Genomic DNA, 27371 nt, shown 5'->3' on the forward strand with positions numbered 1-27371 from the left:
TAAACAACAGACGGTTTGAAAGGCGGGGTCCAAGAGCTCGATCCTGCAGATGTAAACGGTAAAACATGCCCGTTTACATCCAAGAATCCAAAGCTTGATAAAGCTGTCTCGTTCATACCCACGAGATGAAAGCAGCATCTTTACAACCTCGAGATGAAGCAGCAACTTTACAACCTCGAGATGAAACAGCATCTTCACAACTTTAAGATGATGCAGCATCTTCACAACCTCGAGATGAAGCAGCATCTTCACAACCTCGAGATGAAGCAGCATCCTCACAACTTCGAGATGAACTATCCCTCTTCACTGCTGCACCTCAGCGGGGAAGGATTCCTGTTGCACAATCAAGAAACAATCAACCCATCATGCAGGTTATCAGCCAGCCGGTCAAGCAGTTAGCGACTCTGCTTGTGAAGTAGGCGGTTAGCCAGCCCAGTAAAGTAAGCAGGCAACCCACACAGTCAGGCAGACAGCCGACATGCCAGTCAAGAAGGCAACCGGCGAAGCACTCAAGCAGGCCACAAACCAGCCAGTCGAGCAGACTGGCAACCAGCCTGTCAAGCAGACTGCCAACCAGCCTGTCGAGCAGACTGCCAACCAGCCTGTCAAGCAGACTGCCAACCAGCCTGTCAAGCAGACTGCCAACCAGCCTGTCAAGCAGACTGCCAACCAGCCTGTCAAGCAGACTGCCAACCAGCCTGTCAAGCAGACTGCCAACCAGCCTGTCAAGCAGACTGCCAACCAGCCTGTCAAGCAGACAGCCAACCAGCCTGTCAAGCAGACTGCCAACCAGCCTGTCAAGCAGACTGCCAACCAGCCTGTCGAGCAGACTGCCAACCAGCCTGTCAAGCAGACTGCCAACCAGCCTGTCAAGCAAGCAGCTATATCATTACTGAATCAAGTTGGCTTGCCATTTAAATAACACAGCGGCCAGACGAGCAATTGTTAAGGTCTTCACCTCAAGTCCCCGAGGCAATCCGCAGCACGTTCTGACCCCTCTAGAGATGAACTATGGTTCAGACGAGTGCCTTGAGGGCGTCTCAAGGAACTACTCGGTCTTGCAGCCGCTCAAACACGAGGGGAAGGGGGGACTACCAGCGGGAAAGCGCTATAAGCCATTACGACTATATATATAGCACTGGGAAAGGGGTCAGGATATGGGATGGGACGGGGGAAAGGAATGGTGGCCAACGATTTGGACAGTCGGGGATTGAACGCCGACCTGCATGAGGCGAGACCGTCGTTCTACCGTCCAGCCTAAGTGGTTGGGTTGGGGGATGGGGGGGGGAGGGTGAGAGAGGTAAAGCCCCAGCTGGAAACAGAACAATCTGGCACTCCAACAGCCGCTGACAACAACGGAGGAAAGGTGTCAGCTTCGTGTCCAATATGCCGTCAGCAGACACCTGGCAACATCTAATGAGGCTTGCCCTATACGTCTGGCCTCGATAACAAAACAGACAGACAGACAGAAAGACAGATAGACAGACAGAATGACAGACAGACAGCCATTCTTCTTCATATATACATATTATTACTATTAAATTATAATTTAATTCGGGATATATATATATATATATATATATATATATATATATATATATATATATATCTATATATATACATATATATATATATATATATATATATATATATATATATATATATATATTTATATATATATATATATATATATATATATATATATACATACATACAGTATATAGCACAGTGTGCAGAGAATAGGTTTTCGTTTCTGCCCACCAAAAATCGTAATACAAAGTCCAGCTCACTCGAATATTGCTGCCACTTTTTCGATTTATCATGCAGGTTAAATTCGCCTTATTCGTGGGTTGAGATCAAATTCTGAGACGCAAGAACAGATTCCCATCAACCTAATGGGAATTGCGTGGTAGGTTGATCGTTAATGGGGAAAGGGGGAGTGAGGGGGGGGGGGAGGGGAATACAGTGACATTCTTTGTTAATGGAAACAGAGTTATATAGTGATCAATTTTGAGAATACATAGTATTAATGGCCAGAGAGGTTTATTTATAGCGTTTTCTGTGTCTCTAATCCGCCTCCTGTAGAGGCTCTCTGCCTCTCTCCTGCTAGAGCGAGTGCAAGAAGCTTCGTGCCTCAAGGTAATTCGTGCTCTGTTGCCCTGAGCCACATTTGCAGATGTTCGGAGATGCTGCAACATTTGATCTCGGTCCATTGTGGATTATCTCGGAGCTCTGAGTGGGGATCTTTGCAAGGGCTTGTTCATTGTCTGACTGCTGCGTTAACTAGGTGACACGCCCACGGCTGCATTGATAGTTTAGCCGCCTGCTAGTTAGGTCATCTCTCAGCCTGCTTGTTAGGTCGTCTCTCCGCCTGCTTGTTAGGTCGTCTCTCCGTCTGCTTGTTAATTAAGCAGCTGGCAAACCACCTCCTTCTAGAGGGGGGGGGGGCGCATTCAATCCTTGATCGGGCGAATCTCCACCAGGTAGATTGGATCGTTTATCACTTGCTTGAGTAGGTCCCGTAGCTCCTGTATTGACCGACAAAGTCAGCTGTCTGTCTGACTTGACCGACTGACTGTCCGCCTGCTTGACAGGCTGGTTGGGCGCCTGCTTGATGGGTTAGTTGTCTCTCTCCCTTAACTACACAGCAGGTATTCCTTCACGATGAGGTGCAGCAGGGAAAAAAGCAGTTCTAAAGCGTGGGCTGGAGGGGTACTACGATGGTCTTGCTACTTGCAGGTCGGGGTTCAATCTCCCGACCCTCCAAGTGGTTGGGCACGTATATGTTCGTACGAGCGTGTGTGTACTCACCTAGTTGAGCTTGCAGGGTCGAGTATCTGCTCGTCGCCATCTTCCCTGCCCTTACAGACAAGTTGATCAAGTCAAGAATAAACTTAAAAAAAAACTTGAACATTCTGTGATTTTTTGTGCCGAAGAATTGACGATGTAGTCAACTCAATGTCGTACGTGGTTTGTGGACAGCTGGATTGATTGGTACATTATGCTAATGATCCATCTGATAATTATCGAATTAAGCCACCAGAAGCTGCTTGTTCAGAAGACTGGGCAAAACAATATTATAATATTTACGAGAAATTAATTCTCAAAAGACGGCTGCAAAACGAATAACATTTATGAATCGAGTTTATGTCCTCCTGAATGATATTTTTTTAGGTAAATATTTTGTTTAAGCATTTCCACGTTTACAGATAATTTTTAATATAGATTGTCTCTCTCTCTCTCTCTCTCTCTCTCTCTCTCTCTCTCTCTCTCTCTCTCTCTCTCTCTCTCTCTCTCTCTCTCTCTCTCCAGTGAACCTGTTCTATCTTTGTTTTATTTTCTATCCGGTCACAGGCTCGACCAAATCTGTGTGGGTGGTAACCGGGGGTCGAGCGGACCTGCCCTGCCGACCACAGCCAAAACTAGCCGATGAGCAACCAGTACTGGTACTATGGTATCGTGGTAGTGACACAGTACCAGTATACAGGTGAGCTATCTAGTATATATATATATATGACATATGTCATATTTATATCATATACTTATATGAACATACATAACTTATTGCTTATAGTCAATATTTGGCTTATAAATAAGTACATATGCCGTATATTTCAAGTGATATTTTGTTTTCAAGGCACTAACTCTTTCTCTCAGTTTTATTAAAGAATAGAGACTTTATGCAAAATTTGACAATATCCTGAGTTACTTTACAATTTATTTAAATATTTTAGTTTTGTTTCATTAGTTTGATAAAACTGTAATATCAATATAGGTATTGGTTCAGTACTAATTGTAATATCTTAACATACTAAGAAGGTTAGGTTAAGTTGTGGTTTTCCATTCAGCTTTTCAAGGTAAACTCAAATATTCACAATAAATTAGTATGTCACATATGTATACTTCCTAACACAGCGACGCGTGTTGACGTATATACGTCTATTTTGACGCATACTCCACCTAAGCCATGCACCATACAGTATATACATCTGGCCCATATACCTGGTATGTGAAGTATTGTGCAGTGTTCGGTGACCGCGAAATGTTATATTCAGGCTGTGTTCTGAAATGCCCAGAACAAACCGTTATACACTAAATTCATTAATTCACCCTTCCCAACCCTGTGTCAACTCCCGTTTTCTTTACATAGTTTCTACACCTTATCTGTCTCAAAATTTATTCCCTATAATTCCATATTTCAATGATAAAGTGTTGTAAAAAAAAGAACATTATTATATCTTATAATTTCAAGTCAATAAATTGAACTCTATTGAGATTAAATCACACACTAGGAGGATACAAATAGTAGTGAATTTTGCAATTAATCATTTGAGTTGATGGTTGAGATGAGGTTGGCAGGCGATTTGATAGCTTGCGTGCGGTCAGAAATGTCAACCGCAGCCGTCAACCACAGCTGTCAACCACAGCTGTCAACCACAGCCCAGGGCATGACTACGCCTCATTTCACCCACTTCTTAATAAAACAAACAATGTGTTACCATAGCAGTGTGTGTGTGTGTGTGTGTACTCACTTAGTTGTGCTTGCGAGGGTTGAGCTTTGGCTCTTTGGTCCCGCCTCTCAACTGTATTAGTCATGTGTGTGTGTAATTACCTAAGTGTAGTAGTAGTTACAGGATGAGTGCTACGCTCGTGGTGTCCCGTCTTCCCGGCACTCTTTGTCGTATGACGCTTAGAAACTACTGACGGTTTTGGCAGTTAAAAACAGATAAGAGGAAAGAGGTGATGGAACAAAGCAATTAGACCATCGACGAGGAAAGGTAAAGTATAATCATCAGGGGAAAAGTATTCAGCCATTACGACTATAGTGCCGTCTGAAGGGATATGAGGATAAGGATTTAGGATGGGACGGAGGGAAGGATTGTGTCCAAACCATATTTCTGTCCTTCGTTCTACCCAACAATCTAAGTGGCGCCGCGAGGTGAAGCTGTCTCTTCACTACCGCGAGGTGAAGCTGCCTCTTCGCTACCGCGAGGTAAAGCTGTCTCTTCATTGCCCACGCCTCATCGTGGACGGATTCCTGCAGTAGAACCAAAAATATACACAGCCATCCCATCAGGCAGGCGGCCAGCCAGCCGGTCAAGCCGGCAGCCAGCCAGCCGGTCAAGCCGGCAGCCAGCCAGCTAGCCAGCCGGTCAAGTAGGCAGGCAGCCAGCCAGCCAGCCAGCCAGGCAGCCAGCCAGCCAGCTGCCAGCCGTTTAGGTCCGTCCTGGAACCATCAACAAGTCGTGTGATAAAGGATGTTTATCCATTTCTCATGTGTTATCTTGAGGTTATCTTGAGATAATTTCAGGGCTTAGCGTCCCCGCGGCCCGGTCCTCGACCAGGCCTCCTTTTTGTTACACACCCTCAAGAAGCAGCCCGTAACCGGCTGCCTAACTCCCAGCAAATTACCTACTTACTGCTAGGTAACAGGGGGACATCAGGGCGAAAGAAACTCGGGACTTTCGGGACTACGAATCCGAAACGCTGTCCACTCAGCCGTCAGGCCCCATGGCATGTGGTTTGGTCACCACTGCTTTGACTAAACAAATTTTTAAAGACAATAAACAAGGTATTTATTCTTGCAAATCATTTTCCTGTTATAATTGATGACACTGGTTAAAATAGATCGAAAGTAGACAGTTTAAAATATTTAAAATACAGTAAACGTGGGTTTAATTAACAGTCATCAGTAGTTCAACAAAGTGGATTAACAATAGTAATTTAAGTGATGTGAAGGGGGAGGGGAATTATCATCCGCCCCCTACCGTTACCATCAATCACCTAAGATCATCTAAGATCACCCACAATCACCTAAGATCATCTAAGATCACCCCTACAACCCCCTAAGACCACTTAAGACCCCCACAACCACCACTACCATGACAAGAGTACACCTGAAGAACATTATACATCCTTGTCAAAGCCCCACCACATTCACCCATGTCCACCTGACGTCTGAGACATGGGCGTCTCCTGGACCATAGCATGGGGGACAGACACATTAACCTGTGACTGATACGCATATGGAGAAGTTACATGTAGAGATGCGTGACATACGCACACAAACGCACACGACAACAAGTCCCCTATATACCCTCTAGGGCAAGGGAAAGGCAGTCTGCCCACACTGTGTCCAGCAACTGTGTGTGTGTGTGTGTGTGTGTGTGTGTGTGTGTGTGTGTGTGTGTGTGTGTGTGTGTGTGTGTGTGTGTGTGTGTGTGTGTGAGTGTGATTAGAATTCCGAAACTTGCATCAGACAGCTTTCTTTCGCTTTCCTGGAGACAAACTCATGATAAGCACCCGCCTGGCTTTTGACAAGTTGGCCCCGCGTCGTCTGAAAAGCAACTGACAATTCTCGAGTGACGATGGAATATGTAATGTGTGTTTTTAGAGCCCCCGCGCGCGATGCCTTTGAGAGAAAACGGGACGTTCTGGCGGGAAAGGTTGAACGAGGGCGGGTGTGAGGAATGTGGCAGGGTAAACTACACTATAATCTCTCAGGTGACTCTTGGTAAGCCTATACTTGCCACATGGACGGACGGATGCGAGTGTCCACGCACGCACACACGCAAGCACGCAAGCACACACACATTCTATCCTAGTCCATTAATCAAAGCTATTTTTTTAAGCTCGTAAGTCAAGATCAACAAGTACACGGTCGCGTCCGTGTCGTCGTCACGGACCTCATTAGAGATGCCACGCACGCTGGCTACTGTAAGACCAGTATGTGTGCGTGCATGGTTACGTGTGCGTGCGTGCGTGCATGGTTGCGTGTGTGAGCACAACATTTAATCTCATTAGAGGATGGAATGAACGCTGCGGAGTCCAATAGACACCACAAAAATCCACACTTGGTCTAAAATCCCAACCTACATACTAAGGTACACCGCCGTAGTCCCCCCACAGTATTACAACAGGTAAACTGCTTTCGTTACAGTACTCAACACGTAAACTCTGTCCCCAAAAAAATACAAGCAAATTTGATGGGGAGGGGGGGGGGGTTCCGTAAGTGTCTAGTACAAATTTCTTTAGAGACTTAGTATTAAGGGGGATCGTTTACAACACACTTTAATTGCTGACGATAAAAATTTTATGTACTTACTGTGCGTGCGTGCGTGTGTGTGTGTGTGTGTGTGTGTGTGTGTGTGTGTGTGTGTGTGTGTGTGTGTGTGTGTGTGTGTGTGTGTGTGTGCACACGAGCTTATGCATGTGTATTACAACCCCCAGATCTGATACACACAAAAAGAAACGCTGAAAATATTGCATGCATATACATACATATATATATAAATACATACATACACACATGCATACATAGTAGTAGGCATCCATCAGTCTCAGGAGACTATGGAGTTGCGCTCTGGTGTCGGCCTGGTCTGGAGTGGCCTCTCCAGGGCGCAAAGCCAGGGTAGGTTGATTAGGGGGGAGAAGCTGTTACCCATGCAGCAGGCCCCACATCTCCACGGCGCTGAAAGTCTCCAGTGGAAAGGCATACACCAATACGATTGGTTCCAGCGCCGTCGCAGGAACTGTGAGTTCCTGGGTTGAACTCACAGTTCATATCGGGTGTGGATAGTACGTGCTTGGATGACCGTCTGGGAACATGCGGATGACATTATCTTATAAAAAAATAAGAATGTTGTACTTTTCAAAGAACATAACAAAAAATATATTTATATAACCCATTCTCAGTTTCCATCAACACCTTCTATTACCCGTTCCAAAAACTCAAAATTTCCACCTATGAGTTCCTAATTAGCGAGATTCTTCACAAGCAACTTCAGCGAGAAAGTTTTTTTTTTTGGCTTTTCAGGAATGCTTTTCTTGAAAGAAGTGAGCGTCTTTATCTTTGAAAAGTTTTGTGAAGTGAGCGCGTCGTTGATGTCGATGCTGACGACCTGTCGTAGTGATGATAGGTTGTCTTACTCGACTCCTGAGGAGCTCCTCTAGCTCCTGAAGGAGGGAGGGAGAGGGTGAGAGAGAGAGAGAGAGAGAGAGAGAGAGAGAGAGAGAGAGAGAGAGAGAGAGAGAGAGAGAGAGAGAGAGAGAGAGAGAGAGAGAGAGAGAGAAAGAGAGAGAGAGAGAGAGACAGACAGACAGAGACAGAGACAGAGAGACAGAGAGACAGAGAGAGAGAGAGAGAGAGAGAGAGAGAGAGAGAGAGAGAGAGAGAGAGAGAGAGAGAGAGAGAGAGAGAGAGAGAGAGAGAGAAAGAGAGAGAGACAGACAGAGACAGAGACAGAGAGACAGAGACAGAGAGAGAGAGAGACAGAGAGACAGAGAGACAGAGAGAGAGAGAGAGAGAGAGAGAGAGAGAGAGAGAGAGAGAGAGAGAGAGAGAGAGAGAGAGAGAGAGAGAGAGAGACATACAGACAGACAGAGAGACAGAGAGTGGGGGTGGCAAGGAAGATACTGGGATGAGCGGAAAAGAATGAGAGTGGGAGAGGTGGGAGGGAAGGAAGAAGGGGGTGAGTGAGAGGGTAAGTGAATACGCATATTCTCCAGGGTACGAACGAGGACCCGGATAAGGTCAGGCGGAGGCCACACAGAACAGGTCTTAAAATATGTGAAAATACATAGGAGGGATTGAAGTGTGTACTTGCCTAATAGATTTGGCAGGTACCGAACTTTAGCTCCTGGATCATGCCTTTCCCAGCTGTATTTTAATGCAATTCTGACCTCTACATTTTTCATATTCACCTTTACAAATTTCTGGATTAATGTAAACTCGCTTCATTGATTACCTGTTGACGGTTTCAGGAGTCCCACAGCCTGGTCTCTGGCCTGCATTCACGGACCATTGGAAGGACAGACTCTGGTCTGGGAATCTGAGGCAAGATTCACAAAGCAGTTACGCAGGTACTTACGAACTTGTACATCTTTTATCAATCTTTGACGGCTTGGTTTACAATTATTAAAGAGCTAATGAGCTCCAAAACACCAGGAGGCTGTTTATAACAATAACAACAGTTGATTGGCAAGTTTTCATGCTTGTAAACTGTTTAATAAATGTAACCAAAGCCGTCAAAGACTGAGGAAAGATGTACACGTTCGTAAGTACTTGCGTAACTGCTTCGTGAATCTGGCCCCCTGTTTTCGAAGCTGGAAAGCCTTCCCCCTCCTCTCATCCATAGCCATCACAGCCAGGCTCATCTGGTAACTCCAACCAAAAAACTTGTCCAGTTTTCTCCGGCAACATTCCACAGTTGTTCCATTGACATATCCTCTATTGTGTGTGTGTGTGTGTGTGTGTGTGTGTGTGTGTGTGTGTGTGTGTGTGTGTGTGTGTGTGTGTGTGTGTGTGTGTGGTGAGGTGTGGGGGGGGGGGAGGGGACTAGAGAGCCGAACGTGGGTCTCTGATGTTTACACTGCGTTCTAGAATTGCCATCATGGCACCCTGACTTTCCACTGGATTCAATTTGCACTTCCTGCCATATCACCTACTCCTTTATGTTGTAAATTTACAGTGCAGGTTTAGAACCTGCTTTGGAAATGTTCGAGTATCTTCCATGTGAACATTATACATATACATATACATATATATATATATATATATATATATATATATATATATATATATATATATATATATATATATATATATATATATGTATATATATGTATACCATCTATCTCGTATTCATTTCAAGTAGTGCAGTTTAAGCGGTACAAGTCAAGTCGTAGTTTAAACGCTTCACTGATTCTGTGACTACAGCAAAGGCTCACTGTTCACTTTCAAGCTGTGCCACCGCTGTGCAATGGAACAAGAGGACTGAACAATATTCCATACGAGATAACACCCCCCAGATGCTTGACGAGTACCATCACTGATGCAGCCTCCCTTGTTCACAAGGTTCTCGTTATCCACCCTGGTAGTGACTCCGTCTGTCTCGCTGCTTGGCGGAGTGAGAGCTCTGAACGTTAGGTCGTCTGACATTATTATTCAAAAGGACAGTAAATTGGTCACTCCTTTCTATGGCGATATCTGACATTCTATGGAGAGAGTTGTATAGCCAGCACTATAGAACTGTGGACAGAGGGAGCTAGTACTAAAATAAATTCTGGAGAGATATAGTTTACTTAAATGAAGGTCTGCCAACCATCTCTGAGAGAGGTTTTCCTCTCTAGCTCCCTCACATGTTCGGTTCGGTTCAGTTGGTTCGGTTCGTTCGGTTCGGTTCAGTTGGTTCGGTTCAGTTGGTTCGGTTCGTTCGGTTCGGTTCGGTTCAGTTGGTTCGGTTCGTTCGGTTCGGTTCAGTTGGTTCGGTTCGTTCGGTTCGGTTCAGTTGGTTCGGTTCGTTCGGTTCGGTTCAAGTTAGGTTAATCCTTGGCTTGTTTATTTTACGTTAGTTTATTTTAGGTAAGGAGCACTATGGATTAAAGTGTAACCCATAAATTACGAAGCCCACCTTAACACGAGGGGGCCTTTTATCATATTGGCACAGTATATAATTAGTTTAAGCTTCCTAATTTGATATAAAATATATACCTTGAACAGGTTAATATTTAATACTGTGTCTCAGGGAAAAAAAAAGGTGTTGTACTACTCAGGGGGGTGGGGGGGGGGGGGTGGGGGGAAGTGGAACAATTACCCACACACCCCCCCTACCCCATTCCTTTCCTTCCCCTCCATATCCTTCCCTTCCCTTCCTCCTACTGCACACCCCCATTCCATGCCCTCTCCCTCCACTTCCCATGCTCTCCCCCCACCCTTTCATACCCCCACCAAACTCCTCTCATCCTCCACCACCGGATGCTCCTAGTACTCACAGAGCCACTAAAGCTTACTCAAGCTGGTTGACCACCAGACCACACACTAGAAGTTGAAGGGACGACGACGTTTCGGTCCGTCCTGGACCATTCTCAAGTCGATTTTAATCAAGTGATTTTCAATCGACTTGAGAATGGTCCAGGACGGACCGAAACGTCGTCGTCCCTTCACCTTCTAGTGTGTGGTCTGGTGGTCAACATACTTCAGCCACGTTATTGTGACTCATCGCCTGCTTACTCAAGCTTACTCATTTCCAGCTTGGCATGAGGTGGACACATCAGCCTCCAGCACCCACCTGGCCTCGGGCACAAGGACTCTATAATGACATCAATCGACTTCATGAAGTCAAATTATATCCATATATTGGTACTTGAAATATCTCCAGATAATTTTACGATTTTTTTTTTGTAAATGTTGACCGTACCTGGATCATACCTGGGATGGGTTCAGGGAGTTCGTCTACGGCCCAAGCCAGACCTGGGAGCCAGGCTTGTCTTGTGGATAACTTTGGTCCAACTGACTGTTGCTTGCAGCGGCCCGCAGCAGTAGCGTCGTTTTAAAACTCAGTGTTATACTCGTCTCCTTTCCTGGCCTGTGTTTAGTGCTCGTAGATCAACATTCGCCTCAAGCAAGGCCCCAACAAGCCGTAATTGTATCCTTAAAGACTTACACAAACTTTATAACGAAGATTACCGAAAATTCGTGCAAAAACTAATTCCTAATACAATGCCGGTTCTTGACAGCAAGATATATACCTGAATTTACCCGAGGGTCATTATCTCCCTAGTGGCCTTGACAGGGGGACAGGAAGCCGGCGGCTTGCTACTCTTATAGACTGTTGAGAGGGTGTTTTTCAACCACACTACTTATGCTGTAAAACAATGGTGAAGTGTATTACATTAGACTCTGTAACTAGCTTAACACGAGTCTCACTGTCTTAGTTAAAAGGAATTTCGGGGTACAGTTCCTGAGGTCATTATGTGCCTAGTTAATCTCTCCCATTACACCCACGGGATGGGTATGGGGTCCACTACCACCCACGGGATGGGTATGGGGTCCACTACCACCCACGGGATGGGTATGGGGTCCACTACCACCCACGGGATGGGTATGGGGTCCACTACCACCCACGGGATGGGTATGGGGTCCACTACTACCCACGGGATGGGTATGGGGTCCACTACCACCCACGGGATGGGTATGGGGTCCACTACCACCCACGGGATGGGTATGGGGACCACTACCACCCACGGGATGGGTATGGGGTCCACTACCACCCATGGGATGGGTATGGGGTCCACTACCACCCACAGGATGGGTATGGGGTCCACTACCACCCACGGGATGGGTATGGGGTCCACTACCACCCACGGGATGGGTATGGGGTCCACTACCACCCACAGGATGGGTATGGGGTCCACTACCACCCATGGGATGGGTATGGGGTCCACTACCACCCACAGGATGGGTATGGGATCCACTACCACCCATGGGATGGGTATGGGGTCCACTACCACCCACGGGATGGGTATGGGGTCCACTACCACCCGCGGGATGGGTATGGGGTCCACTACCACCCACGGGATGGGTATGGGGTCCACTACCACCCACGGGATGGGTATGGGGTCCACTACCACCCACGGGATGGGTATGGGGTCCACTACTACCCACGGGATGGGTATGGGGTCCACTACCACCCACGGGATGGGTATGGGGTCCACTACCACCCACGGGATGGGTATGGGGACCACTACCACCCACGGGATGGGTATGGGGTCCACTACCACCCATGGGATGGGTATGGGGTCCACTACCACCCACAGGATGGGTATGGGGTCCACTACCACCCACGGGATGGGTATGGGGTCCACTACCACCCACGGGATGGGTATGGGGTCCACTACCACCCACGGGATGGGTATGGGGACCACTACCACCCATGGGATGGGTATGGGGTCCACTACCACCCACAGGATGGGTATGGGGTCCACTACCACCCACGGGATGGGTATGGGGTCCACTACCACCCACAGGATGGGTATGGGGTCCACTACCACCCACGGGATGGGTATGGGGTCCACTACCACCCACAGGATGGGTATGGGGTCCACTACCACCCACGGGATGGGTATGGGGTCCACTACCACCCACAGGATGGGTATGGGGTCCACTACCACCCACGGGATGGGTATGGGGTCCACTACCACCCACGGGATGGGAATAGGGTGCGTATATTTTGTTCATAATATATGAACAAAATCCAAATCAATCGGCTTTTCAATGGTCCCCACATTGTTATCATCAGTAAATAGGAAAACAATTTTTTTTGGCTGACTGTAAGCCTACTGTTGTTTGTCTTGTTTTCCTATTACACTGTTCAAGGTACTCTGGCTGTCTGAAATGATCAGTATATTAAACACTTTATATATTTGGCTCCTAAACTTAACATGAGTTTAGATGATAATCGTCGACCGTGATTTTGATTTAAGGATATTTAGAAAGGTATAAAAAATAACATACACCGTTATTCACTTACATTTTATCTGATAATTACCTGAACCTAACATTTCACAACAATTATTCACGCGATATATATATACCATTCATTTTATGACAATTATTTCCACGTATATTCACTTTAATTTCACGATAGTTATTCATGTGTTATTCGCTTTCTTAGCGTTACGCCTTATAAAACTTTAAAGTAAACTTAGATTAAGTTTTTCTCCTTCATTTCCAAGTGAAGAGGATCATAATATGTATACATAAGATTTGTGCTGGAATTTAGCCCTTTCTGCCATATTCACTACCATATTTACGTATATCAATATCTCTAAATAAACATGTCACTCTGTCCGAGGTTGGAGGCCCAGATGCTCAGGGCTAGCCTCACCCAATTTAGAACAGTAATTGCTGTTGGGCATGTGCCCAACATGGGCGGGTTGGTGTTGACAAATTATATGAGTGCCATTTTAAACAGCGTTTCTTTGTTTTCTTAATATAATGTAAAATACTGATCACTGATATCCGATATATTTAAAAAATATACTCAAAATATATATACTGTCAGATACTCAATCTTGTACTCACCTATTTGTGCTTGCGGGGGTTGATCTTTGCTCTTTCGGCCCGCCTCTCAACTGTCAATCAACTGTTTACTACCTACTTTTTTTTCATACCACACACACACACACACACACACACACCAGGAAGCAGCCCGTGACAGCTGACTAACTCCCAGGTACCTGTTTACTGCTAGGTAACAGGGGCATTCAGGGTGAAAGAAACTTTGCCCATTTGTTTCTGCCTCGTGCGGGAATCGAACCCGCGCCACAGAATTACGAGCCCTGCGCGCTATCCACCAGGCTATGAGGCCCCAAATGTGTGTGTGTGCGTGTGTGTGAGTGTGTGTGAGAGTGTGTGTGTGTGTGTGTGTGTGTGTGTGTGTGTGTGTGTGTGTGTGTGTGTGTGTGTGTGTGTGTGTGTGTGTGTGTACTCACCTAGTTGTGTTTGCGGGGGTTGAGCTCTGGCTCTTTGGTCTCGCCTCTCAACCGTCAATCAACTGGTGTACAGGTTCCTGAGCCTACTGGGCTCTATCATATCTACATTTGAAACTGTGTATGGAGTCAGCCTCCACCACATCACTTCCTAGTGCATTCCATTTACTAACTACTCTGTGTGCTACTACTTTACTAACTTTACTGTGTGTGTGTGTGTGTGTGTGTGTGTGTGTGTGTGTGTGTGTGTGTGTGTGTGTGTGTGTGTGTGTGTGTGTGTGCGTGTATCTTCCAGGCCATATATATAAAATTACTCAACCCATTCTATAATATAACAATAACCAGCTCCGCCCCCCCCCACCCCCCACCCCGCCATAACCCCCCCCCTCTCCCTAAACCCCCCTCTCCTGACCATTCCACTGGGCACCACCTCACGGAAGCCTTACATTCATCTTTTCGCAAATATTTCCTTTCCCCCAAGAACAAGGCGGCCCGCGCCAGCCCAATCTCTCACCTCCCGTTTTCTTTCTCACGGAGATTACAAACCCGACGAAACCAGCAACAGATTACTGGATCCGAAACGAGGCTATTGATAATTATACAACAAAAAAAATGTTGATAAAGACATTGCGAAGTGCGGATTTTGTTCCCAATTTTGCTTGCATCGGGTTGGACAGGATATCGTATCTATTTACGGCTAGGTGAACAGCGGCATGAGGTGTAAGGAAACTATGCCCAAACTCCTCCGTCCTGCGTGAGATTTAAAGCCGAGACCAATTATAGGTTGTAAATCGACAGTGAGGACCACCGTCGTTTAAAACAAACATATATATATATATATATATATATATATATATATATATATATATATATATATATATATAATATAATATACAGTAATATTATATATATATATATATATATATATATATATATATATATATATATTCAATTAAATATTGACGAAAAAGATTGTTCTAATCTCTAATTATATAAACAAAAAAATCTGCATTGGGTCTTTTAATATTTTTACCTGTAAAAACTGACTATAAACTCAGTACTTTGGCTAATTAGCGTCAAGTTATCAGCCACTGTCACTCCTGTCCTGTTTTTCCTGTTACCTGAGGTGTTTGTTGCTTGGAGGTGGGGGGGGGGGGTAGAGTGTGTGTGTGTATTCACCTAGTTGAATTCACCTATTTCTTCTTGCGGGGGATGAGCTCTGCTCTTTCGGCCCGCCTCTCAGCTGTCAATCAATCAGCTGTAACTAACAACTAACTAATTCCCCCCCCCCCCCACTACACACACACACACCCAGGAAGCAAACAGCTCCGTAACAGCTGTCTAACTCCCAGGTACCTATTTACTGCTAGGTAACAGGAGCATCAGGATGAAAGAAACTTTGCCCATTTTCTGCCTGGTCCGGGAATCGAACCCGGGCCACAGGATTACGTGTCCTGCGCACTATCCAGTCAGCTACCAGACCCCTTGTGTATGTGTGTGTGTGTGTGTGTGTGTGTGTGTGTGTGTGTGTGTGTGTGTGTGTGTGTGTGTGTGTGTGTGTGTGTGTGAACTCTCCTTGCTGTGCTTGCTGGGTCAAGCATCTGCTCTTAGGTTAGGATGTCAGGGGGAAGATTAGGGTGCGAGGGGGGGGGAGGTTAGGGTGTGAGGGTGTAATTTACATTTAATTTACACAAGCTGTCGATTTCCAATTTAAAAAAAATTATTAGACTGCAATCAGGAACGTCCTTAAAGCAGCAAATTCAGAACTAATCATAAAGTTCGACGACCGTATGGTTTAAAAAAAAAAAAAGAGTTGCAGTTCACAATCGTTTATCAATACAAGTTCAATTGCTGTAATGCACTCTGTATCGGCAAGACGAAGCAGTTTTGCAAGATACAGATCTTTAGAGCACCTTGGTCGATCAAGCCGAACAGGACGTTTGATTCTCAAACCACCCTACGTCTTTCAGACAATTACCCAACCACCCGGGCAGTTGAAACCTTCTTTATTAACAGATTAAGAAACCTGTATCAATTTACAATCACTTAAAAATGAAGAGTAAAAACTAACATTTCCCGTTATTAATAAAGAAAATATAATTTTTACTCATTTGGTAAAAAGCTGACGATTTGGAATCAGTTTACATCAACATCAGTGTTATATGTAAACCAATATAATGCACCACGCCTGCAAATGTGTGCATTACCGGCGTGTTGCAATCATCCCGGAAGTAAACCGTGCAAAAATAATACACCTTGTGTGTGTGTGTGTGTGCAACATGCCATGCAACCGCCCAACTCGTCCCAGTGTGTATTATTGCCACTGTGGAGACACTTGTCGTTCCCAGCGGCCGCCCAAACCCACCCACCCACCCAGACCACACCCACATCCAGGCCACACTCACCCACGCCCCCAGGGGCCCGAGCACCGCACACACAGAGCCCATCACCACGCAATAGACTCGTCATTGGGCGCGCGAGGGCCCCATAAACAAGGCGGGCGCTGATAAGAGCTCCACGGCCTGTCTCGCGGGGGTGGGCGAATCCAAGTAGATTCAAGTAGAATGGATCCCAGTAGAATCCCAAGGAGTCTACTGGGATGCAAGCCGCCCCTAGCAGCAGCTGCAGCAGCCTATGGAACATTATCTAACACGACTTACAAACCCAATAAGATCTTAACTAAGCTTCAACAGGATGAAACCTTACTTGATCATTCAAACTGTTTGTGTTTTCTTGACCACTAATGCTGTTCAACCCCTTAACATCCGCCCCTTAAAACAGGACGGGGGACCCCTTAGAAGGGGAAAGGGACAGATCGCACGAAAAGTGTTTTCTGGGAAGACATGAAAATAGACAGCAAGTGAAAAAAAGTGCATTGAAGTGCTGGAATTCCATAAGCTCAATTCGACAACATTGTCAACATAGGATGGCTTTAATTGTCCTTGTCCACCACAACACACACGTAATAGTCTGGCTGTTCAAAGAGGAAACGCAGTCTCTATTTGAGAGTAGAGAAATCTCTCTCTCTCTCTCTCTCTCTCTCTCTCTCTCTCTCTCTCTCTCTCTCTCTCTCTCTCTCTCTCTCTCTCTCTCTCTCAGGCTCGACGCAGGCTCGACTTTCTATTCACTCCAGTGGCCATCAACTATGCCCCGCGGAGAGAAGCATCCATCTGTATGCCCATCTCTCACTCCTGCTGTCCACCAACTATTCGACTGTATCCACTCTGGGCAGTCATACCACACGCAATTATGCACGCACGCACACGCAGCCATGCACGCACACATACTGGTCTTACAGTAGCCAGCGTGCGTGGCATCTATAATGAGGTCCGTGGCGACGACACGGACGCCACCGTGTACTTGTTGATCTTGACTTACGAGCATAAAAAATACAACTCTTCGTTTGATTAATGGACCAGGATAGTGTGTGTGTGTGTATGCGTATATGTGTGTATGTGTGTGTGTGTGTGTGTGTGTGTGTGTGTGTGTGTGTGTGTGTGTGTGTGTGTGTGTGTGTGTGTGTGTGTGTGTGCGTGTGTGTGTGTGTGTGGGTGTGTATAATCACCCACACACATTATTAGGAAAGAATAATTAGGCTACGACTGGTTGCACACCTGGAGAACATTAGGTTTGTGAACAAACATCAGCATGGGTTCTGGACAGGGAAATCGTGCCTAACAAACCTTCTGGAATTCTATGATAAAATAACGAGGATAAGACAGGACAGAGATGGTTGGGCAGACTGCATATTTCTGGACTGCCAAAAAGCCTTTGATACAGTACCGCACATGAGACTGCTGTTCAAGCTCGAGAGGCAGGCGGTGGTGGGGGGAAAGGTCCTAGCATGGATAAGGAACTACCTAACAGGAAGGAGCCAAAGAGTTACGGTAAGGGGCGAGAAGTCGGACTGGCGAACAGTAACAAGTGGAGTACCTCAAGGACCGGTGCTGGGACCAATTCTATTTCTTGTATATGTTAACGACATGTTTACAGGCGTAGAGTCCTACATGTCGATGTTTGCGGATGACGCAAAGTTGATGAGAAGAGTTGTGACAGATGAGGATTGCAGGATCCTCCAATAGGACCTCAACAGGTTGCAGAGATGGTCAGAGATATGGCTACTGGAATTCAACACGAGCAAATGTAAAGTTATGGAAATGGGACTAGGAGATAGGAGACCAAAGGGACAGTACACAATGAAGGGGAAAAGCCTACCTGTGACGACGCGCGAAAGAGACCTGGGTGTGGACGTAACACCTAATCTATCTCCTGAGGCACATATAAATAGGATAACGACAGCAGCGTACTCTACACTGGCAAAAGTTAGAACATCATTCAGAAACCTAAGTAAGGAGGCATTTAGGGCGCTTTACACTGCCTACGTGAGGCCAGTCTTAGAGTATGCCGCCTCATCATGGAGTCCCCATCTGAAGAAGCATATATTGAAACTAGAAAAGGTTCAGAGGTTTGCAACGAGACTCGTTCCAGATCTACGAGGGATGGGGTATGAGGAGCGCCTGAGGGAACTGTGCCTTACGACACTAGAAAGAAGAAGGGAGAGGGGGGACATGATAGGAACGTATAAAATACTCAGAGGGATTGACAGAGTGGACATAGACGAAATGTTCACACGAAATAGTAACAGAACGAGGGGACATGGATGGAAGCTTGAAACTCAGATGAGTCACAGAGATGTTAGGAAGTTTTCTTTTAGCGTGAGAGTAGTGGGAAAATGGAATGCATTTCAGGAACAGGTTGTGGAAGCAAATACTATTCATAATTTTAAAACCAGGTATGATAAGGAAATGGGACAGGAGTCATTGCTGTAAACAACCGATGCTCGAAAGGCGGGATCCAAGATTCAATGCTCGATCCTGCAGACACAACTAGGTGAGTACAACTAGGTGAGTACACACACACACACCACTTACAAGATTCTCAGAGGAATTGATAGGGTAGATAAAGACAGACTTTTTAACACAAGGGGCGCACGCACTAGGGGGACACAGGTGGAAATTGAGTGCCCAAATGAGCCACAGAGACGTTAGAAAGAATTTTTTCAGTGTCAGAGTAGTAGACAAATGGAATGCATAGGAAGTGATGTGGTGGAGGCTGACTCCATACACAGCTTCAAGTGTAGATATGATAGAGCCCAGTAGGTTCAGGAACCTGTACATTAGTTGATTGACAGTTGAGAAGCGGGACCAAAGAGCCAGAGCTCAACCCCCGCAAGCACAATTAGGTGAGTACACCCACACCATTAAACGACAATAAACATAAATAACTTGTTTACAAAATGGGTACAGGATTTACTGAAAGCGTAAATTTAATACCTAGATAGGGTACCCAGCTGTGTCCGGGTCTCTCTACCCCCTCCCCTCTCTTCCTCTCTCTCCTGTCTCCCTTCTCATGCTTCTCCCTCTCTTTCCCCTCTTCTCCATCAACCCTCCTCCTTCTTTCTGTCTCCACCCTTTTACATTTACACCCTTCTTACACCCTGTCTCAACTCTCCCCCCTTTCTCCTGCACCCTCTCTCTCTCTCTCTCTCCCCTTCTTATCCACCCTCTCTCTTCCTCCCCCCCTTCTCCTCTACCATTTCTCCCCACCCTCTTCTCACCTCTGCCATTGTTCCATATCTCCTCCCCCCCCCCCTTTCCATTTTTACCCCTTCTCTTCCCTTCCCTCTCTTCCATCACTCCCTTTCCCTTCTCTCCCTCTCTCAGAAAATCAAATACTACAAAGCACTGAAAAACTTCACTGAAAAGCACTGAAAAGATCTGACTTCTTGGAAATGTCAGCGAGTCGTTATAGATGCCAGTATTTCCTAAAGTATGGCACCGGGGCCGACCTATGACACACCCTTACCCAACTCGTGTCATCTTAGAAAGTTGGATAAGGTTACAGCCTAGTGTGCGACTTCCAGCCTCAGACACACACACAGTTTTGTGTAGATATAGACGGACGAGAGAGAGAGAGCCCAGTCTGATGGATGATGGTATTGACTTGTACTGCAGCGGAGAGGCGCCCTCTGCTCATGGGCAAAGTTGAGTCCCAGCGCCTTCGACCACTGCTGAGGGTGATCGCTTGCATCCTGTTCCTTGAAGATCTTGTCACCTTGAAGATGGTCCCCTTGTGAGCCGGTCTGGCTCCTCCTGTCTGACTTACTTATGAGTTGTGGCGTCGGCAGGTCCTCCACTCACTTTCAGGGGGCCCCTCCATGTACATCAGGCCCCCCCCCCGTGCACTTCAGGGCCCTCCCGTGTACTTCAGGGCCCCCAGTGCACTTCAGGGCCTCTCCATGTACTTCAGGGCCCCCCCGTGCACTTCTGGGCCCTCCCGTGTACTTCAGGACCCCCTGTGCACTTCAGGGGGCCCCCCATGTACTTCAGGCCCCCTCCCCTTGCACTTCAGGGCCTCCCCGTGCACTTCAGGGCCTCTCCGTGCACTTCAGGGCCCCCCCATGTACTTCAGGGGCCCCCCGTGCACTTCAGGGACCCCCAAAGCACCCTTCACCTGCCTGTCAGGGGGCCGCCACAGCCCCCCACCATAAGCACACATCAATATTCACAGTATAACACATGGTCGCCCTTCACCAGAGTGCCACACACGGCTCCCTCAGCCCAGGCCGTTATGACAAAATGGAATTAGGGTGCTAGACCATCGCGCCCTAACAAGCACCGCCCTATACTATCCACCAATCTGCTTGCTACAAGCATAAATGACCCCCCTCTTCTCCCCCCCCTCTTCTCAGCAGGCCCACACAGCCCCCCCCCTCACCCTATCGTAGGCACAATGCCTAATGACACACGCATGCCTGACACCCCCCCCTCACCCCCTCCTCGTTGCCACAGGCATAAAGAACCTACCACAGGATGGATGCCACCCCCACCCCCCCCCCCACATCCATGTGTTACAAACAAGGGGGTAAGAGGGGCCCCATGCACCCCCTCCCCCCTCCAGCTCTCCATATCAATGGCTATGGATTTTGCTGCACCGGACCCCCTTCCCCCTTAAATGAATTCAGCTGATTAATTGAAGCTCGGCTACAACACGCCTGGCTGAGTCGTGTGTGTGTCGTTCATGTGTCGTGTATAACACATGTGTATTACCGTGCGTATATTGTATGTAACGCGAGTGTATCGTCAAGGTGTTGTACATGTCTGTTGTTGTGTGTATACATTGTGTATTGTCGTGTATTCCACACGGGTGCCATGTGTGCTAGTAAACCACCACACCTAAAAGTGGACCACGAGTTTACCTTCAAGTATCCTGTTGATCAGATCACACACACTAGAAGGTGAAGGGACGACGACGTTTCGGTCCGTCCTGGACCATTCTCAAGGCGATTCCAGGACGGACCGAAACGTCGTCGTCCCTTCACCTTCTAGTGTGTGTGGTCTGGTCAACATTCTTCAGCCACGTTATTGTGACTCATCGCCTGCTTTAAGTATCCTTAAACTACAAGATATAGTTCGAGGGGGCTCCAGGTATCCCGTGCCACATGGGAGAAAGTCAGGCGTTACCAGGCATCCACTAACGACGAAGAGACAGCAACGTAGCCCGTCCTACTTAAGGATCCCCAACGTCAAGAGACTGTCCTACTAAAGTGTCGTATTATCCTAAACTACCAGAGGGACGTAAAGCAGAAAACGAAAGTTTTTTATTATTATTATTTTCTACCACAGACGTGGCCAGACATTTACAATGCTAACCAGCATATATATATATATATATATATATATATATATATATATATATATATATATATATATATATATATATATATATATATATATATATATATATATACATTTTCTTCTGTTCTCCACAGACAGGGTGAGAGATCTGTTAAACATATAGTTCAGGGATTTATTGAACAATCAACCACAGAAGGTGATTGTAGTGCTTTTAAAATGCTAATCTAATCTACAGACATAAATACACCGAGTTACGTCTGCCGTACATAAAGTGGTCTATATGCACTACACACAGAGCTTACTGGATCCTGCAGCCTCTCCGAGACACAAACCAGGGACGGGGGAGTTGTGTAAAACCCTGGTTTGTGTCTCGGAGAGGCTGCGGGATCCAGTAAGTTCAGTAGAACTTCGGTTTCAACTCTTTTTAAACATGTCGTAGCTCAGTCGATTAAGGCAGCGTCTGGGATGCTCCCGGACGCAGGTTTGAATCCTCGTCACGGCCCTTGTGGATGTGTTCGATATGTCTTTTACATAGTGTCATTAAATTGCATTTACAATGTTGAAGTGCGATTCTGACCAGCTTCCACATATCCTGTATAAACAGGGGAGTATGTGTCGATGTCGGGAGCCGCTACCATTTTCTAGCACGACAATTTGTTTTGGCCTTAGGTAGCCTAATACGTCAAAATGCGACGTTCCATTAGGAGGACGGTGGCGGAAAGTAGCGGAATTGGCGCCAAGAGTCCTCAATACTGTCACTGGGAGGAAGACGGCACAGGAGCGGGGGGACACCATTAAACCAGTCACCTGAACACCATAGACACGGTATATGAATCGTTACCTTCAGTTAAGCTTCTTACGGGCTCGCCATAGCCCGTGCTACATGGACATTCCCTTCTGAGTAGCTAAATCTAAAACAACAACAACAACAGTTAAACTTCAGACCTAACGATATCTTAACCAAATTATGGCCTCTGTATCACACTGTCTGATACCGTTCTCGGTTCTAAGCACTTAATTACTATTCGTGCTTGGGGAAAATATTGGGGGCTATAGAGTAGGATCGAACCGTCGAGTCTGGACTCCCTCCAGGCACATGTGGGTTCGATCTAATCCCCATGGGGCTCAATATTTTCTCCCAGATCACGTTGCTTTATTTGCGATTGTACGGTGTCTTATCCCTGTGTTTGTTGTCCTTGTCCTGCCCGTCAACCAGGGGGACAGAGGGCTGCATATCGTCGCGTGACGCGCCATGAGGATATTCAGTTTGATTGCCACGCCCAAGATTTACGAAACCTGTACATCTCTTTGTAATCACGCGGATTTTGTTTACCTTTATTAAATGGTTTATGAGCTCGCCAGCACTGCCGGGTTCTTCACAGCAATGATAACCCTGGTTTGGGAAGACTCGGAGCCGTTATCTTACCATGATTTCGGGGCTTAGCGTCTCCCGCGGCCCAGTCCTCGACCAGGCCTCCCAGGCCGTGACAACATATACTAAGGGAAAACTTACCAAGCGGAGCGGACGAGGGGCAATGTTTAACGCCAGGAGCAACACAACGTAGGGACGTCGACGGGAACTGCAGACAAATAAAAAGGAATCACATAAAGGCCAAGAGTGAAATTGACGATGCTGATGATAATTCCATACACACAATCGTTAATGTAAACAAGAAAATTGAGAAAATAGTCACTGCTTTAACCCCCCCTCCTCCCTTCCCCTCCCCCCTCTTCACCTACCCTCCCTCATCTCCTCCATTATCCCCCCCCCCCCATCTCACACACACACATTCTGCCAGGTACAAACAGTGGCTCACTGGTGCTCGCGACATCAACAAATCGGGCGTCAGGGTTCGATTCCAAGTGCCTGGGAGCACTGCACGGGAAATTCCTTTTAAAGCAAGTGGGCTCCCTCCCCCCCCCCCTCTCTCTCTCTCTCTCTCTCTATTCTCAGTCCACGTTATGCTAAATTATTTTTACACTGCAGGATACTCGGCGGCTGGTGGCGACGCCATCCTGGGTCCCGCATATTGACGGTGGACAACACCAGCGGAACACTGAGGCAGATTTCGTTTTCTGTTTAGTGATAACACATGATGAAGTAGTGTTTTGGAGGGTTGAGGATGGAGCAGAGAGGGAGGAGAAAGGGTGGAGAGAGGGATGAAAAAGACAGACAGACAGATAACAACATATTGAACGTATAAGCAGATAAGAGAAGACCTTGCAGCGCAAGCCTCCTTTACTCTCCTTTAGTACAGTTAGCTCCTCCTTTTCCACCTATAACAACAGGATAAAACCACCTGAGAGCACCTGAAGGCTCTCCTCGCAGCCTCCTCGCCCTGCGGCTCACACTACCGACAAAGAGCAGCATCGGTTCCACTATTCTACATTGACAAGGGTGCGTGGAAACGTAACAGGAGAGGGAATATAACTAGATGCGTCTGACCTATATCAAACATACCTCACAATACACACACAATATTGTTAATATTCTAGGCAATCCCTCTCTATGTAGATAAGTATTAAAATATGGACATACAGAGAGGAAGGGAATGAAAAGGGTGAGATAGGTAGGATGCAAAGGGGGGTAGAGGGGTTAGGTGTTAGGGTGTAGCTGGCATGTGGGTGGGTGAAGGGTGTTGTATAGGCAAACGAGAGAATGTATGTGTGTGTATGATTACAGGGGTGGTGTAGGCACATATATGATTAAGAACACAAGAATATATATGAAACTGCACCAAAAAAAAAAGCCTATTCCCCACCCCCTCCATACGAGGCAGCTCCTATTGATATCCACCCAAACTCGTTCATAATTACATCCTCTGAAACACTGTAACCACGCCACATTATATCGTATCAGCCGGTCATTTCTTCCATACATCATCAACTTTCTTTCCAAACTCAAGTCTTTTTGTTTTTTCTGATGCAAAACTTGTCTAAATGATATCCTTTATTTCGCTTAGTATATTATGTTCAGACGTATGTTAGGCTTTCTAAATCTCTCATCAAAATAGAGGTTTCTAATTCCTAGCATTAGTTTTCTCATCCTTCTGCGTACACGAAGTGTATGAAGTGTACATGGATGTACACGAAGTTAAGTCTGTTGTACATGGGTGTACACGAAGCTGTCTGTTGTACATGGATGTACACGAAGCTATGTCTGTAGTACATGGATGTACACGAAGCTATGTCTGTTGTACATTAAACTCATTAAAACTGAATGACATAATCTAAAGTGGGCTTAATAAGTAATAAAATATAAAAATACACTATATATTGAGGATTTAAATAATGATTTTTTTAAGGAACTCTACTAATCATAGTTCCCAGATTTGTTATCTTACTATCATTTGTTAATTTTAACATTGTCTAGCTGATATCTGGACAACGTTAAAATTGATGTCAATAACAAGACTTTCGTCCGTTAAAAAATAAAGTCTAAATCAGATCATAGAGAACAAGACTTTCGTGAGTTGAAATGAAACCGAACTCGTCACCAGAAGCCTTCATCAAGGTAGTAACATCAGCGGCACATGCGACGCTGGTCACCATAACAGCCTTTGGGAATCTGAACCGCGAGTCGTTCTTCAAGACGATTTTATACCATTTATGTCAACCCGATTCCAAACTGTTGGCCACCATTATAGAGCCATGTCATTGAGCACTAAACGACGAGAGCGCTGAGTGTCGAGACATGATCACCACATCTAAATTCTCATGAAAATCCCTTCTCATCTCCCCGACAGCTACGACGCGCGGGTGGGCGACTTCCCCTCGGGCGTGCGATGGGCGGACGAGACCGCCCTGGGTAGTCGGGCGTACTTCATGGCCATGTCCGACCCGCCCACGCTGGCTCTGGAGCCCGCCCACGCCCGCGACCAGGGCGTCTACAAGTGCCGGGTCGACTATCGCCTCTCACCCTCCACTACAGTCTACGTGAACCTTACCGTCGTGAGTGAGTATACCCCCCTCTAGATAACCTTCTATTATCTTAAGCCTCTCGTCATTATTTGGGGCCCAAGAGCTAATGCCCGACCCTGTAAGCCCACATATAAAACGAGTCCATACAATCGTACATACATTAGTACGCGACAAGTCAATATATTTTTGTATTTACCATTTTACATGCAATCCAAAAATTTTAAAATCATAAATATTTATATTGCTGAACAAAAACTGCCCTGAAACTGCATATATATATTTTAATAAAAAGTGTAATATTTAGTTTTTGCAATGCATTATCCATGTTAAATTGCGCAGCGCATAAAGCTTTGATTGAATTAGAATATTACCCCAGTGAAGGTTCGGGCAGCCGGGGGGAGGGTGAGGGAGGAGAGAGAGAGGGGGAGAGAGAGAGAGAGGGGGAGAGAGAGAGAGAGGGGGAGAGAGAGAGAGAGAGAGAGAGAGAGAGAGAGAGAGAGAGAGAGAGAGAGAGAGAGAGAGAGAGAGAGAGAGAGAGAGAGAGAGAGGAGATGGGGAGGAGGGGGAGGGATAGGAGTGACAGAGATAGGGAGGGGGGAAGAGGGGAAGAGAGAGAGAGAGAGAGAGAGAGAGAGAGAGAGAGAGAGAGAGAGAGAGAGAGAGAGAGAGAGAGAGAGAGAGAGAGAGAGAGAGAGAGAGAGACAGAGAGAGAGAGGGTATGACGGGAAGGGGAGGAAAAAGTGAGAGAAGGGACAGGAAGGATGTTGGGGGAGAGAGAGAGGGAGGGGGAAGGGGGTGGGAGAGCGGGAGATTGGAAGAGGATTTACCAGGGGAAAACGCCAAGCCATTACTATATAGCACTTGGAAGGGGTCAGGATATGGATTAGGGATGGGACGGGGGGGGGGGGAAGGAATGGTGCCCAACCACTTTGACGGTCTGGGATTAAACTCTGACCTGCATGAAGTGAGACCTCCGCCTCCCTCATCTCTTCCTCAGCCCCCCTCATCTCTTCCTCAGATCCCTTCATCTCTTCCTCCGCCCCCCTCATCTCTTCCTCAGCTCCCCTCATTTTTTCCTCAGCCCCCCTCATCTCTTCCTCAGCTCCCCTCATTTCTTCCTCAGCCCCCTCATCTCTTCCTCAGCCCCCCCTCATCTCTTCCTCAGCCCCCCCTCATCTCTTCCTCAGCCCCCCCTCATCTCTTCCTCAGCTCCCCCTCATCTCTTCCTCAGCCCCCCTCATCTCTTCCTCAGCCCCCCCTCATCTCTTCCTCAGCTCCCCCTCATCTCTTCCTCAGCCCCCCCTCATCTCTTCCCCATCCCCCCTCATCTCTTCCTCAGCCCTCTCATCTCTTCCTCAGCTCCCCTCATTTCTTCCTCAGCCCCCCTCATCTCTTCCTCAGCCCCCTCACCTCTTCCTCAGCCCCCCCTCATCTCTTCCTCAGCCCTCTCATCTCTTCCTCAGCCCCCCTCATCTCTTCCTC

General features: G+C 46.6%; 1 protein-coding gene across 1 annotated transcript in view; it reads left to right on the forward strand.

Annotated features, from left to right (window-relative positions):
- LOC123749013 (nephrin) overlaps positions 1 to 27371 on the forward strand; it is a 129568-nt gene that overhangs the window by 60445 nt on the left and 41752 nt on the right. The window contains exons 2-3 of the mRNA XM_069330003.1: positions 3355 to 3487; positions 25715 to 25923. Coding sequence (XP_069186104.1) covers positions 3355 to 3487; positions 25715 to 25923 — 342 coding nt within the window. The remainder of the gene's footprint in view (positions 1 to 3354; positions 3488 to 25714; positions 25924 to 27371) is intronic.

This window comes from Procambarus clarkii, chromosome 23, assembly GCF_040958095.1.
Source record: "Procambarus clarkii isolate CNS0578487 chromosome 23, FALCON_Pclarkii_2.0, whole genome shotgun sequence".
Taxonomy (NCBI): domain Eukaryota; kingdom Metazoa; phylum Arthropoda; class Malacostraca; order Decapoda; family Cambaridae; genus Procambarus; species Procambarus clarkii.